The sequence below is a fragment of the Podarcis liolepis genome, assembly GCF_965112155.1.
Source record: "Podarcis liolepis genome assembly, chromosome: 9".
Lineage (NCBI taxonomy): Eukaryota > Metazoa > Chordata > Lepidosauria > Squamata > Lacertidae > Podarcis > Podarcis liolepis.
In genome coordinates this window covers 29,264,893-29,280,544 of record NC_139564.1, presented here as the reverse complement: position 1 = coordinate 29,280,544, position 15,652 = coordinate 29,264,893, and the positions used below count along the sequence as shown (strand labels likewise).

General features: G+C 39.1%; 1 protein-coding gene across 37 annotated transcripts in view; it reads right to left on the bottom strand.

Annotated features, from left to right (window-relative positions):
* The window catches only part of BLTP1 (bridge-like lipid transfer protein family member 1), a 102,223-nt gene that overhangs the window by 14,734 nt on the left and 71,837 nt on the right, over positions 1-15,652 (bottom strand). For 4 of the 37 annotated variants that reach the window (XM_083460292.1, XM_083460293.1, XM_083460296.1 and 1 more), the window contains 13 exons: positions 15,057-15,116; positions 14,292-14,490; positions 13,119-13,178; positions 11,998-12,224; positions 10,102-10,232; positions 9,623-9,746; positions 7,684-7,793; positions 7,015-7,105; positions 6,485-6,547; positions 4,935-5,179; positions 3,286-3,501; positions 2,110-2,290; positions 691-868 (listed from right to left, as the gene is read on the bottom strand). In XM_083460292.1, coding sequence (XP_083316418.1) covers positions 691-868; positions 2,110-2,290; positions 3,286-3,501; positions 4,935-5,179; positions 6,485-6,547; positions 7,015-7,105; positions 7,684-7,793; positions 9,623-9,746; positions 10,102-10,232; positions 11,998-12,224; positions 13,119-13,178; positions 14,292-14,490; positions 15,057-15,116 — 1,885 coding nt within the window. Of the gene's footprint in view, positions 1-690; positions 869-2,109; positions 2,291-3,285; positions 3,502-4,934; positions 5,180-6,484; positions 6,548-7,014; positions 7,106-7,683; positions 7,794-9,622; positions 9,747-10,101; positions 10,233-10,427; positions 10,629-11,997; positions 12,225-13,118; positions 13,179-14,291; positions 14,491-15,056; positions 15,117-15,652 lie in introns of all 37 variants that reach the window. The other 33 variants (XM_083460302.1, XM_083460303.1, XM_083460310.1 and 30 more) reach the window with 14 other exon arrangements.

The following is a 15,652-nucleotide window of genomic DNA, read 5'->3' as shown; positions in this document are numbered from 1 at the left end:
ACTCAGAAGAATGGATAAAAAGGAGGAGCACATATTTACTGTTTTTCGAGATAAGAAACAACATGCAAGAACAAACTGTGATTTGTTCTTCCCTTGTTCTTAGTTTGTGGCTGGTGGGGAGAGAGAGTTTAACCCTGAGTTCTGGTTCTGAAGATACAATAAATTAAACCTTAGGTTAGCATAAGAACAGGGCAGGAGCAAAGCAGCTGCAAGCTCCTTTTCAGAAAACTGCACATTCGCATGATCCTGATAAGCCGCAGTTTGGGTTACACTGTCAGGCAAACCAAGCAAATATGTATGTAGACTGCGTCATATTATAATGCTTGATTTCAGTCACACAACTTTCAGTGCCAAGGCCCCTGAAGTAAAGGCAAAGTAAGTAGGGAAAACTAGTTTTATTTGGTGAAATAAAGTTTCTACGGAGAGAAAATCTAATAGAAAAAGAACAAGAAATTGATGAGAGTCTTTAAGGTACAAGGAAGTTTCTATCCAGTAAGTTTTAGCAAAAATTAGAATTATTGAATAGTACTGGACTCCTGGTATCAGTATGTTTTAGGAGTTAATGACCATGATCATATCAATCAAGCAGGATGCTTTATTAAGCTATGAAGCAGATTTAGATCCAAGTATGGAACTCCACAGTATGGAGAGAATTAAAGCAAAGGTACAGCATGTAAAAGAAATCTCTACCTGATGGGAGAGGTGGGGGTTGGGGAGGAAGTAAAGATTTAGCTTTGCTGTAGGCAGGAGGCATGGCAGTATCTTTCATACCATACAACTTGGATTCTTTGGAAAGGGTTCTTGGCAGAGATGACCCTCGGGATGCATTTGGCGATTCAGTCTTTAACATCTTTGAGTTATAATGTAGCTGAAATGAAAGAAAAGCGTAGATCCATCACCAGTGTGTGCCACAAATGAAAAAACCCTGCCTATTTATTTATGCATTCACAGCCATAGTTCCCACATCTAGGCAGAGTAATAGTTTCTTCAAAACTTCTTTTTGAAAAGAAGGAAACCTATTATTTGAAGCAAATCTTTATATTGAAACATAAACATCTTCAATTCAAAACTGCTCTAATGCACTCGATGAAAAGTCTTGCCAAACTGGCAATATTCTAGCTGTCATTTACTCAAAGCTAATTATTGTCTTTGCATTGGGTTTCTGGGCTGCTGTCCTTATATCATTTATACAAGTTTGATAATTTTATTATTGTGATCTATCATCTATTATATTTCTAACTGTACTGGGTGTTGCCTGGAGTATTTTCTTTAAAAGAGAGAGAGAGAAAAGACGGTGTATTTTAGAATAAAATAAACAGGCTTTGTTCAGGCTCTAGTTTGCATTCCATAGTGTTAGAAACTCTGCATGTTTGTTTTGCCTAGAATTATCACAGGTGGTATCTTCTGCATTTTATGGCCTTTAAGGCTCATGGTACAAATGCCCAAACAGTACATTGCCAATGCCATGTCTACAGAAGAGCAAGGACAACAAAAGCACCATCCTTGTAAGCACTTTATGTAACCTAACTTTCACTACATGAAGTTTCCATCCACTCAAAACACTGACAATGCCCAGGCATTTACCCACCATAATATGCTTTAGAATGGAATGCTCATCTCAGCAGATACATCTCAGAGTTTGTACTGATACCTTATTTAATGGTAAAATCCAGGTTTTGCCACATACTGATTTTATACCAGAGGCTGGGTTAAAAATCTAATAATTACCCTGATGGGTCAGATCAAGTTCCATCTAGCCCAACATATTGTTTCTGAAAGCTGTTTGTCTCGTTAGGTTAGCATTTCCAGGATTTACCTTATCTTGAAGGTTTCCACACTTCAACTTGGTAACAAGGTTGCTCTGTAAACTATGGAGACTATAATAACAGACAATCCACATTTGCATCATACCTTGTAAACCCAAAATAACTGTCACTCATCTAATACAGGATTTGTACTTCACTGCATATGTGTAATTGTCAGCATCACAGAAGCTGCACCACTGAGTTTACGAGTTAAGGGATAAAAAAAGCAACTGTGGTTATACTTGATCACCTTTGTTTCAAGAAAAAAACTAACATCTCCCAACTTTCCTCCATGCTTTTTTACCTTCACATCTACACCTGGAATGTAAAATACTGTTGTTTCCAGGTCACCAGACTTCGTCTGCAGAGATGATGGAACTTTCTTTCCAGCCAGCAAATGAGTAGTTGATGCATAGTTAGTTTGAAATTTCTTCTTTCTTGAAGGAGACTCTTGATCTAAACTTCTGGAACTGCGATCATAGCTTCTAAACAGTAAACAGCAAGGCACAGCATGACTTAACAGGAATGTAAGTGTAACATTATGTTATTTCCAAAGCTGAAAGTGAGCACTGCTAGGAGTAACTGAAGATAAACCATGGGTTGGATTCAGAATTCCGTAAGCAGAATTCTAAACATGGAATGAGGTGCTTTGTGTCCTAGCTTCTCCTTCTCTTGATGGCTCCTGTTGCCTCAAAAAATATTCTCCAGAGAGTTGAGGGCTCCTCTAGAAGAGTGTAGGAGATGGTGTGGAAGGCTGTATGCAGAATTAGTGCAAAATGCTTCCACCTTCTGTTCATGGAAGCCTCTACTGGATCCAAGCCTCTTCTGTGAATGCAAAGACTCCTTCCATCTGTAAAGGAGTACCTCTGGGTCTAAATGTATATAGTATAATATTTATGTCTGTTTCATTTATTATACTGCCTCCTTGAGCATTTTATTGAGGACTCCATTTACACAGACACAAACCGGAAGTAATAAAATATGTTGACTGCTGTTGCAACCCTGCAGACGTTTTGGTTGCTTAAATTCAACTGAAGTAGATACAAGTCCCATCTATGCAAAACTGCAGCCTTAGAATCTTTCCTATCAAAATGGAAAAGAGCCACCTGAATGTGGTTATGTTCCATCTATATATTCATGATTTAGAGAAGACAGACAGATCTGATCCATCAAGTTCTGTATCAGAGTTCTCGATACTAACCAAGGCTTCACATCTATAAAAAGAATGGATATTATTTAATGTTGCTGAATGGGAAAAAACAATGGCTACCTATTTAGATCGTTGCCTTAAAATAAAATTGTTCATTTTTAATTTTTTTGTATACGGGACATAAAAATTACCATGAACCCTGTAGCATATGGCATATAATGTAAATTGTTGGTGAATCTTATGGAGACTTGGAGAAGTTTTGTGTCAGAAGCATGCTGCTCTTCTCAGTATGACTTAGTGAACATGCTCTGCTTTCAGCAGGACTCTTACCTCCTTAAGCTTATGTCATCATGTTCTTGCTGAAGCGTTGTTGGATGAAGCACACACTTTCCACAATCAATTTCAACTCTCACATCAAGTTCAAAGTCAATATTCCTCTCTGTAGTTGTGCCAGTCACACTTCTGCTGGCCGGAGATGTTGGCCACCGTTCAGTAAACAACTGGTGGACAGCAGCAAAACCTGTTGCTTTCTTGCGAGAAAGAGTCCTGTAGAAAGCAAACAACTGTTTTGGAGCTCTTGACAAAAAGAAGCTTATCCAGCTTACTTCATGCAAGGACTTGAAATGTTTCTTTAGTGTTTTACTATGCTACATGTAAGGGCCAAACTATATGCGAAGTGGATGTGTTTTACTTTCACGGGAAGCAGCTGTTTTAGAGTAAGATTACCAGATTGTTTTCAATGAATCCAGGGACACTTTTCAACTTCAGTAGGAATGATAGGATTTTGTATGGGGACTGATTTGTAGAAATGAGGACTGACCCTGGGAAACAGGGACATCTGGTAACCTTATTCTAGAGGCCGCCCCCCAACTCGTTTGGATTGCGCTGTGATGCTGGGGGGAGGAGGCTTACCTCTTTCCTCCAGGTCTCACGTAAAGTCTGTTCTGACTTAAATCACTTAAATCTGACTCCCCCAAAGTCACAAGGGGGCATCCAAATCACCCTCCCTCTGGTTGCTTCCTAGACATTTTCCCAGAGATAGAGCCGCTACTAATTTCTGCTGTAAATCAGGAAGTTCGACGTCCTCCCATGGTAGGGTGTTTAATCTCCACTCCTGCTGATAAGTATTTGGTAGGTTTAGTTGAGCTGGAGCTAACTAAGGCTTTCTCCGAGACTTTCCAGGACTTTCTCTAAGACTTTTAACTCAAGCCCTTAACTCAAGCTTTTGTGAATATAATAATTGCCAAATGATAGAGATAAAATGCTGCGGCTGATAAAAGCTAATAAAAGACTGATAAAAATAATAAAAACCGCATCAACTGATGCGGAGCTCAAGTCGACGCTACCACTAATGACGCCATCTTGACTAAACAACCGGTTGCTTCCATAAAAGACACTGGGGAATCCGTAATCAGGTATACTCTTCAGGTAAAGGGGAGCCCTAAACTTACCAAAACTTCAGTTTCTTGTGACTTGTTTTTGTTGTTTTGTTATGCATTTTGTGTTCTCATTTTGTAGTTTTATGTTGTAGCCCACCCTGTAATCTCCAGATGAAGGGCGGAATGCCAATTTAATAAACACATTTAATAAGTTTGATAAATAAATAATAAAATAAAATTTATTACCAAAGGAGTCTTAGTAGCTTAAAATGATTTATCCATTTCCTAAAGTCTTAGCCCTTTCAAAGTAACTGGTTAGCGATGTATAATTTAAGAATAGGAATGAGGAAGTTAAAAAAAATAAATCTGAATACATGAAGCACACTTATCTTAAGTTGATATTGCAGCGCACATGTGATTCAGATCACTCAAGCATTTAAAAAGGATTTAGGAAAACAGCAAATGCTTTATATGGAAGCAGACTATTAGCCAACCTGTAGCCCTCCGGATGTTGAGAGTGATGTATTTCTTTATCTAAATTACTGTTAAGTAAAAGCTTTACTTTCACAATTAAGATATTGTTTTTAATAATATGCTCACTGTGTTTTCCTGTAAAAATAAGGCCTCTCTCTTTCATGATCATCTTCCTTTTCAGAATCCTCACTAGTTGAAGACAAGCTGTCATCTCGTCTTCCTTCTTCAGGCTGGAAGGGAATGCTTGGTGAGAAGACAGCTGGAGTTTTGGGTGAATTGAATACTGAGCATGATCCTTCACTAGTGGATGAGTAATGGGATGGACCATCAATGGTTACTGACAAAAGATCCAATTCTGTCTCCTCTGGAAACTAATTGCAAAGAAAAAAAAAAGACATCCAAGTTATAGCTACTATCTCTATCAGAGGGAGTGGGGAGAAATCAGGTGTCTGAAAGGCAAAGCACATCAAAAAATTATCCGAAGTAATATTTATTACTTTGGACAGTCCAAGGAAATTAAGCCATGAAACATGTTTACAAACAGATGAGTGAATGATCTAGGACAAGCACCTTAGAAAGAGAAATTAAAAAAGAAAGCAATAAGCTTAGGTTGGGAATACATACTAGTATGTATGATGATTTTATTAAAAAAATTAAAAGCAAAGCTACAGAACAGCAAGAAACCCCAAGACCACCTGCAAATAAGAGGAATGAACAGAAATTGTTAGTGAATGAAAGTGCATGCAAAATTCTGATACAAAATGTTTAACACTATCTTTACAGATATGCTTTTAAAGCTCAAAAAATAATAATTATTAATACGACCCTAGGCATTTTTAAGGATAAAAGGTTTCAAGAGGCCTTCATGAATACTGGTTTGGTTTTAGATGAGCATTTAAGTTTCAAGGAACGCTGAAATATGTATAGGGATCAGGATGTGCCAACTGTATCCTTCCATCCTGGCTTGCTTTTCTGGTTTGTTAACTGACAATAAAGTTCATTGGTTTGGACATAATAGAGAACATGCATATACAATTCGGATGTCATTAGAAAATGACATGTTTAAAGTGTTTTGTGTATTTTCCTTCTGATTCCCATACCCTGGGTAATGTTTTATGCCTTAAGATCTTGGGTTTAAACATTCTGATATAATGTTTTGGGCACTTATTTAGATTGTCATTCATCGCCCATTATTTTAAGGAGTGGAATCTTGTCTTGGCCTTTTTAGAACTATCAGTGCCAATATTCTTGGTTTGTTTAGTGAGACAGGATACATTTCTGATGAGGAATAACTGATCTTTCATCAGCAATCTGTCACTGACCACACCAGCTGAAAAAGTCAGCCTATGACAATAATCTAAAATTTAGCTTCATATTTCTGACTTACAAGGTCCTCTACCTCCTGCCTTTGTTTTAGAGATATCTATTTGTAGTTTTAAAGTTTTAGCAATCCAAATATGTTAAAGACATCCTACAACCTACCAGACTTCCACGGAGAACAAGCTCCAGAAAAAGAGAAATGATTAACACCACCCAAGAAAAAGAAGTACTGCACTTTGCCATATTGCCAGGTTTGAGAGTGTGTTGCCTGTATGCGTTATGATTAGCTGAGAGAGATGATCAATGAAGCGCTTTTCCATGCGATTAATTAGTATACTTATTGATTTTGCAAATACCTGAAAATACCCTTCCCCTGGAAGGCTGGATTGTTGTGCAATCCCCAAAACTGTTTTATTCAACTTAATTAAAAGTGAAAAAAGAAACAAAAATTAAAATAAGCATATCGAAGACACTGGCATGTTTAATGTGGTAACGCTGTATAAAAACCAAATTTCATTAGTGAACATAGCAATGGCTACATATGACAAATTACTGAAAAAATTAACACACCAAGCATGACAGAATGCATTATATGGATAACATGTGCATGTATGTAACATAATATATAAATATACTAATAAATGCACATACTTAAAATATGTATATCTTTCACACCCTAGTTACTGAACTGAAGGTAGTTTAAAGAATGCAGAATTAAATCTGAATACATTTTAATCTTTCTTTACTTGGAATCTTTGAAATATGCATCTAGGGTACTGAAATGCCAGACAAACTTTCCCATCTCTATGTAACCATCACCTATTCTTAGTATATATTTCATCATGGGACTTAATGAATGCAGCACAACAGCTGATGGCTGTCTTACCGTGTCCTGTATGTTGAAAGTGACTCTGGGTCCAGGAGATGCTCCATCTACACGTATTTCTGGGAGGTCCTCACTTTCTCCAAGACGTGTACTATTACATATATAAAAAGTCATTTAATATTATTAATGCAGAACTTCTCAGTTATTCTATTCACATAGTAAATCTAGAGAATAAAGGGTAAACACAGAGGCATTTCTGACAGTTGCTCCATTATTGTGGAGCTCCTTCTCAATTTAGAGCCACAACATGAACATCTTCTAGATGTTCTAGTCCTGGGTCTTTGGATTAGGCAGATTAAATGGCAATTCAGTGACTTGCAAGAAACCAACTATTTCGCATGGTTAGGAGCGACACAGCTGCACTGGATACAGAAGGCATATATAAGACTTGATTTAAAGTGGTAAAATGTATTGTAAAGACACCTAGAAATGGAATGGAAAAAGCTGAAGGGGTGGGGCTCTTCAGATGGGGTTGGCTCAATTTTCAGTCATTTCCATCCAGTTCTATGGGACAAAGTAAGTGGAAGGCAAAGAGGGTAGGCAAAACCTGAATCCTTGGGGAAACCTAAATTACTAGACAATAATGAGCAGATGAAGAAAACATACAGATTAACATCTTTGACCTCTGAACAAGTATATGCATTTGTGTGTGTTTTTTAATCGCCTTACCTTGCTCTGTCCATTCTTTTCAAAGGTGGCCTTCCAGATGCTGTAATACTTTTGGATCGATTATAGCTAGGTTTGTAGCCTAAGCCCCATTTGTCTTTCAGAGATGCTGCCTAAAACAATCAAACAAAAACAACATTATTTCAATATTCCATCAACAGGACACTTACATAGCTTGACACTAAGGCAAATCAACTATTTAGGAATGCTACTTACCTACACATTCACACAGGCTACAAATATTGTAGATCAAAGGTATGATACTGAAAAAGTTAATTATGCTGAAGTTCCATTGAGATCTGAATCTATTTGGCCAGCTGGGTCACATTCTACATTAGGTCTGCTTAGCGTAAGGTCTGTGAATAGATTTAGACTCGCTCCTTAGAGCTAAAGGTTCAAAGGAACTTTCAAATGATTGTTGGGCTGGATCAAAAGGTTGAGCAGGGTTTCAAGAACTTCTCAAAAGTGTAGTTTAAAGCCTCTCATGCACTTCTCCTGCAAGTAGATGATTGGCACTGTTTGCTTACCGGAGACATGCATAAGATGCTTCAAACAGTGCTACTGAAAAGCAATGGAAGGCAGTCTCCACACTCATGTTTCAGCTGAAATGGGAGTGTTGGGGTTTTCTAATGTGTTTTTCCTTCATTTAACATAGAAGGGGACAGCTGCTTCAAACAAAACTTTAGCAAAAGGGCCCTGTGCTCCTGTTTCAAGCTGAAATAGAAGGGCAGCACAGGGCTGTCTTAAAGCCTGGGCAAGTCTCCTCATGCTCCTTTTAAACTTCCCAGATCAGATGTAAAAATGGAGGGGGGGGGGCTCATAGTGCTGTACATTAGATTTGGCCCAGGAAGCCAATCTTGATAAGGATCTGGCCTTTGGAGCCAAAAAGGTTCCCCCACTCCTTTGATGTAAAGAAGGAAAAAAATAGTAATTGTGAACACAGCTCCAGAGAGAACAGTAAGCCAGCACAGATCTGTGGTGGAGAGTATGGGATGAGAGAACACATTTAAAGGGAAAATAAAAAAAATTCCTTCCAGTAGCACCTTAAAGACCAACTAAGTTAGTTCTTGGTATGAGCTTTCGTGTGCATGCACACTTCTTCAGATACCTGAAGAATATTGATAGTGGAGGTATCTTCAGATAGGTATCTTCAGATACCTGAAGAATATTGGTATCTGAAGAAGTGTGCATGCACACGAAAGCTCATACCAAGAACTAACTTAGTTGGTCTTTAAGGTGCTACTGGAAGGAATTTTTTTTATTTTGACTATGGCAGACCAACACGGCTACCTATCTACATTTAAAGGGATAAGACAGCAAGTACTGTGAAATGGAGAGAGGAAAAGGAGGATGGGTTCATATAATCTATATTATATGGAAATAGGTGCAAAAAACCCAGAGCTGACAGAAATTGCTAAAAACGAAATTGCTGACTTGCACCAAAAAGGCTTTTCCATAGTCAACACAGAAATGCATCCCTCTTCTGTTAAAAACAAAAAATGGCTCTCAGAGTGACTTATGTACCTGTGTCTTGATATTTATTTATTTAAAATTTACACCCTGCTTGATTGTAAAACAAAAACACCCCTCAAAGTGGTTTACAAAAGGTAAAACTGTAAAATTATCAATAAGAAGAATTAACAATAAGAACAATGCAACATTTTGAAAAAGAACATTTCTAAACAAACTATAGCCAATCATTTCAAAGTAGCAGTCACCAAATGCCTGGGTGAACAGGAATGTTTTCAAATTCCACCTAAACACTAATAACAAAGGGGACAGCTACACAGAGGGCATTCCGTAATGGGGGGGCGGGGGGCGGATCACTACAGAGAAGGTCCTGCCATATCAGATTAAGTGTTCTATTATCTTTTTAAAATGTGAAAACAATGTTCATGTAGCAATGTTACTGTGCTACAAAGGAATCTTAAGAATTGCTCACCCGCATACTTGACCTGCGCAGTTTTTTACGAACATCTCGGCGAATATCATTGACAGCAACCGACTCCAATTGCTGATAACGTTGAATTTCTTGGTTTATGGTTCCTTCACTTGCACCCAGTTTCCTGAGGACAGAATGGTGAAAACTCTGAATAGAAAACTAAAGACAATTTGGTGTGATGATTAGAGCGGTGGACCTGGAAAGGGGAGGCACGGGTTCAGGGCGTTGGACTAGATGACACTTGGGAGTCCTTTCCAACTCTACAATTCTATGAAATCCTGACACCAGCCACTTTCTTCTTGCCGGACAGAGTTGTTGTGAGGATAAAAGAGGACAACTATATGCCAAGGAGATGTTTGGAAGCATAGTGGCATAAAAATGTAAGATACAGTTTTAATCAAAAAGGCAGGTCTCTCACAGTTGATTTAATTATTCTGATTAAAAGATATATTTTTTAGAAAGGAAACACGCATACTTACTTTAGATCATCAATTACTTTGGCTTGTTCATTCAGCTCCCTTATGTCCACTAAACGTTTCACATACTTTCTTCCTCTCTGCTCTCCAGTCTGGTTATTAGATATCCCCTGCCTCCTATAGTCAGCATTCTCCTATTTAAGAATTAGAAAATCATTTCATGTCATTGTCTGTTAAAAGTGGTAGCATTTAAGCAGAAGACCAGGTTTTCTACCACCAATCAAAATAGCATGCAAAATCAGTTTGAAAAGAAGCCAGCTGATTCTTGATTTGCCAGTGACCCACTGATTCCACCATTCATTTAAAGAGATGCTATATATGCTACATACATGTCCCCATGAGCAAGACCTGCCCGCTTTTAAGTGTGAATTGTTAGGATAAGCAGTATCACTTGATGCTGATCCCGACAGATATTCTACAGGAACAGAGTGACGATGGCTTTTGGGGCTCAAGCCCAGCAGGTGATTTACAATCCGTTGCCCAAAAGTGAGCTTGTGTACATCTCCACATAGTGGACCACCTTCTGATTTCTAAATGATAACAAATAGCAAGATTAATAACTCAGGAAACGTAGATGCCACCATTCTCCTTATCATCTGACCCTTCTCTTAGGGTTCCTTGCAGATTTTCTCTTTCTATTCTTTCCCACAAACCTTGGCTCCCACATGGTCTACTATGTATTACTGTTAATTCTAGAAAGATGTAGCAAATTCATCTACTCTCCACTGATCCCGGTCCTGTTATTCCTGTACATAACCAAGCTGTCCCTCACTTGACATCACCTAACTGGAATTTCTACTTGTCAGGGTCTGCAGATTGACACTGGTTTGCAGATAATCTTTAAACTAGGTTAAGGTTTGTTGTTTAAAGCAGTGTTAGCCAATGTGGCACCCTCCAGAGCTTGTTCAACTACAACTCCCATCATTCCTGGCACAGGCCATACTAGCTGGGGCTGATGGGAATTGCTAGACTACAACATCCAGGGTTACTATGTTGGCTATCCCTGACTTAAGGGTCTTCAACAAATCATTTCTTTTAAAAAAAACCCTACTACACTGTAAATAAATTTCAGTAATGGGATAACTAGCTCTTTAATTTTAACTGAAGAGACCAATACTATGCATGCTTCTTTGGAAGTGAGCTCAATTGGACTTGCCTAGTAAACATATGCAGAACTGCAGCCTTAATCCAATACCAACATTCAAAGAACTGTAAAACTAGTTCTGGGGGGGGGGGGGGTCCAAAGAAACTTCTTTTCCTCTAAACAACAGTTCAGCAATGGAAACTAAGGGGAATTCTAAAAGCAGTCTGTGCTATGTTCATTAGCTGTTCAAACAATACAAACACATACCATTGAGCTTAATGAAAGCTCCTTGCAAGAGTCTGAGCCCACAAATATAACTTGAATCATGCTGCACTCTGTTAATACATATTACGAAATTCTTATGTCTAAGCAAATATGCAGTATGCCAAGCTGCTATTTTGCTTCATGTATTAAAGGTAAAGGTACCCCTGCCCGTTCGGGCCAGTCTTGCCAGACTCTAGGGTTGTGCGCTCATCTCACTCTATAGGCCGGGAGCCAGCGCTGTCCGCAGACACTTCCGGGTCATGTGGCCAGCATGACAAGCTGCATCTGGCGAGCCAGCGCAGCACACGGAACGCCGTTTACCTTCCCGCTGGTAAGCGGTCCCTATTTATCTACTTGCACCCGAAGGTGCTTTTGAACTGCTAGGTTGGTAGGCGCTGGGACCGAACGACGGGAGCTCACCCCGCCGCGGGCACTCGAACAGCCGACCATGCGATTGGCAAGTCCCAGGCGCCGCGGTTCCACCCACAGCGCCACCCGCGTCCCTTCATGTATTAGAATTATATTTAAGATTTATTAATCAGTTTACTAACCACACTAACAGCAGGAGACATGTTATCAACTTCATCCTCATCTGATAGGTCAACCATGTTAACGGAGTTAAGGTCAGCAATGTCATCTAAATCTTCTTCTCCTGTCAATGTTGTAAGTGTATTTCCTAGAGCATTTAATCTTTTCCCAATGTTAGGATCCATGTGCACATCAATGCCACACATCTTCCATAGCACATTAAGTGTCCATGTCCCAGCACTATTACTTTCTGTTTTGATAGAAAAAAGGGGTGGGAGAGAGAACATCACATTTTTGATTTAGGTATGCAAAAACTAATATCTAGTATTTCACCAGCAGCTTAAGACTTTTTTCTCAGTTGTAATGCACATGGTTAGAAACATCATAGCAGTTTACCACATTCTGCAATGCACATGCTGCATACTCTTTTTGTCTTTTTGGCAGATGGGAAAAAAGGATAAAATAATGAAGGATTGTCACAGGAACAAGAAAAAATGTGCAGTGCTTTCTTCAAATGGGCAATTAAACTTTATTTACTATTGCTATTACTTTAACATTTACCTCAACATCTCTTATATTTTAACATTCTTATTCAAAGGCTGAACAGAATAATCACACACTGAACTAGAATTGGAAGAGACCACAAGGGTCATCTAGTCCAACCCCCTGCAATGGAATAGTTTGCTCAAACCCATGACACCGAGATTAAAAGCTATACATTGGTACCTTGGGTTACATACGCTTCAGGTTACAGACTCTGCTTACCCAGAAATAGTACCTCAGGTTAAGAACTTTGCTTCAGGATGAGAACAGAAATCGTGCTCAGGCGGCACGGCGGCAGCAGCAGCGGGAGGCCCCATTAGCTAAAGTGGTGCTTCAGGTTAAGAACAGTTTCAGGTTAAGAACGGACCTCCGGAACGAATTAAGTACATAACCAGAGGTACCACTGGACCAGCTTTTGTAACATTCTATAATGTTTTAATCCAACTGTTAAGACCCCCCCCCCCAAGGCTACAATTTGTTCCTGAATATAAATCTCCTGTATTAAAGACTAAGATGAGATGACAGATGCACAATAAAAAGGAAGACTCACACAGAGACTAAAGCTGCTTTGAAATAAGTGCCGATTTGAAATAGCTCTTACCTGCAGCTGCTTGCCCTGTTGTTCTTGAGCACACTTCGTAGGTGCCATCTGGCACTACGCCTAAAGATGTAAGAAAACTACAGTGAACCTACCATCACATCACAAGGCTTTTTAGGTGAAACTTGCACTAATATAGAATCAATCATTTCCTAATGATATTTCATTCTCCTGTGGTGGTTAAATAAACAGGAGTGGATCAAGACGCTCCTTTCAGCAAATAGAAGGATTCCTTCTGTCCACAGAATGGACTCTGTAAATCAAAGATCAACCTTCCCTTCCTTCTGCAGTGCCCTGTGCCACCTCCCCACAGGGTTCTGGTTGGTTCCTCACCTCTGGAGAGCTTTTGGGGGCGGGCATACAGGGTTGCAGGAAGAAGCAGGAATCACTGAAAATCACTTCCCTCTATTAAATTGGCAGGCGTGGCCCATGCATGGAACTCTGTTCATGGGAAGACTGTATCCACCCCATCAATTTCCTTGAACTGGCATCTGGACATTTCTTATAGTAATACTAAATTCTTATTTCTGTATTCTTCTATATAGGGAAGACATTCCCCTCACCCCACCCCAAAGCACTTTTGGATGCCATTTGTTCTGAAAGTGTCTGCCCAGTGATGGAAGGGTCCTATTCAACTGAAAGAGACAGGAGTCAGTTTCAGCACACAGACACCAACCCATGTCCCCTATAAATCTGCTCTGGGAAGAACTTCTGAAGTCATGTAGGACAGCAGAGGTGAGAGGGAATCGACAAAAATGACTTCTCTCCCTGTTCCACTAGATAAGCCCTGGTGCTGACACACCAATGGATGATCCAGAAAATAAGAATTGCTTACTTATTTTTCTAAACATGAAGGTGAAACACAAGTTAGGGTGTATTCCATGAATGCATCCCATCAGTACAAGTATTCCCACTTGAGCAATGAGACCCCCCTTTTTTCTCCCTTTGTGCATGCCCCACACCCTCCCCAAATATATTCCAGAGGGTTGGGGAAACCCTGAGAACAGATTTAGTAGGGGAAGGAGAGGAAGAGAAAGTTCTATTGTGCAAGCAGAAATCCTTGTGCTGAGAGAACGTTCATGGAACACTATGTAAGAAACACCTTATGCTTTTTTTGTGGAGCTTCTCAAAATGTTCAGAATTAGCAGTAGCAGAGACAATAAGATAAATGCTTACAGGCATTCATGACTAGATCTCCTCGCACTTCTGGCTTCCAGTCATCCCAGCTTGTTTCAAAGCCATCAGCAAAGCGAATGCAGAAGTTTTTAAAATGACCTTTGCTGACAAGAGATTCTGAAGAGCAGGCAGTAATTAAAGTACTTTCAATGGTCAGGACTAATGCAGAACCAGTGTCCAGATCAGCTGTATGATTAGACTGAAAAAAGCAAGGAACTATTGTATAAAAGTCTATTTCAGAAATAAGAAAGAATTCAGGCTGAATTCCTCACTCATAGTCATTTCTAGTTTCCCTTTATGAAGTAGGTACACACACACACACACACACACACACACCCCAAAATTTACCTATATAAATTAGTATTTAATCAATAACTGGATTCCTGGCAGCTCTCTTAAGATCAACCCCCTACAGCAAATTCCTGCTTTTCGTTACAGGTATGCACAAACTTGTAATTAAGCCCATCTTTATGAGTTTTAAGGGTTATTTCCTAATGTTAGTTATTTACTTTACAGTACCTAGCATTATCTAGTTTTACAAAACATCATTTTCATGGATAAATCCATGATAAGCAGTATTTTTAACAAGGTAACATACATCTAGAGGCTGCAGCAGAACATATATCTGGAAAAGGTAGTTTTTCAGTTTCAAATCTAACATGAACTTCACAGGAATATATAGAGCGCTCTCAGTTACATTCTACATTCTATTACACATGGGGAAATACAGCTCATCAGATGTTATTGATAACACTTATTACTTACACAGTAACTCTGTTTTTCTTTCTGTCCCCCAAAATTAATCTTGTGGCCCTGCCTCTGAATCTGTACCAATATTAAAAGCATTACATTGATATGTTTTGGTCATTGAGATATTTTAAAAGCAAAAGTATAACAAGATATGTATCGTATTCAACACTAAGTCACCCAAACCTTTTAGCTTCAATTTTATGGTACATATCATACAATCCCAATTGTATCCATCATTATAGATAATCATTAGATTATGATATAACAGTAAATATACATTCTTTCATTTATTTTAATCCATATCAACTGCAATTTATTAAATTATATGTTGTTTTTTCCTTATAAGGCTTTAAGAGTAGTGTATATTACATTAATTCTTTCAGGGACAAGGTCAGGGACAAGAAGAAGATGAAGAAGAAGAAGAAGAGGAGGAGGAGGAGTTGGATTTGATATCCCGCCTTTCATTCCCCTTCAGGAGTCTCAAAGCGGCTAACATTCTCCTTTCCCTTCCTCCCCCACAACAAACACTCTGTGAGGTGAGTGGGGTTGAGAGACTTCAAAGAAGTGTGACTAGCCCAAGGTCACCCAGCAGCTGCATGTGGAGGAGCGGA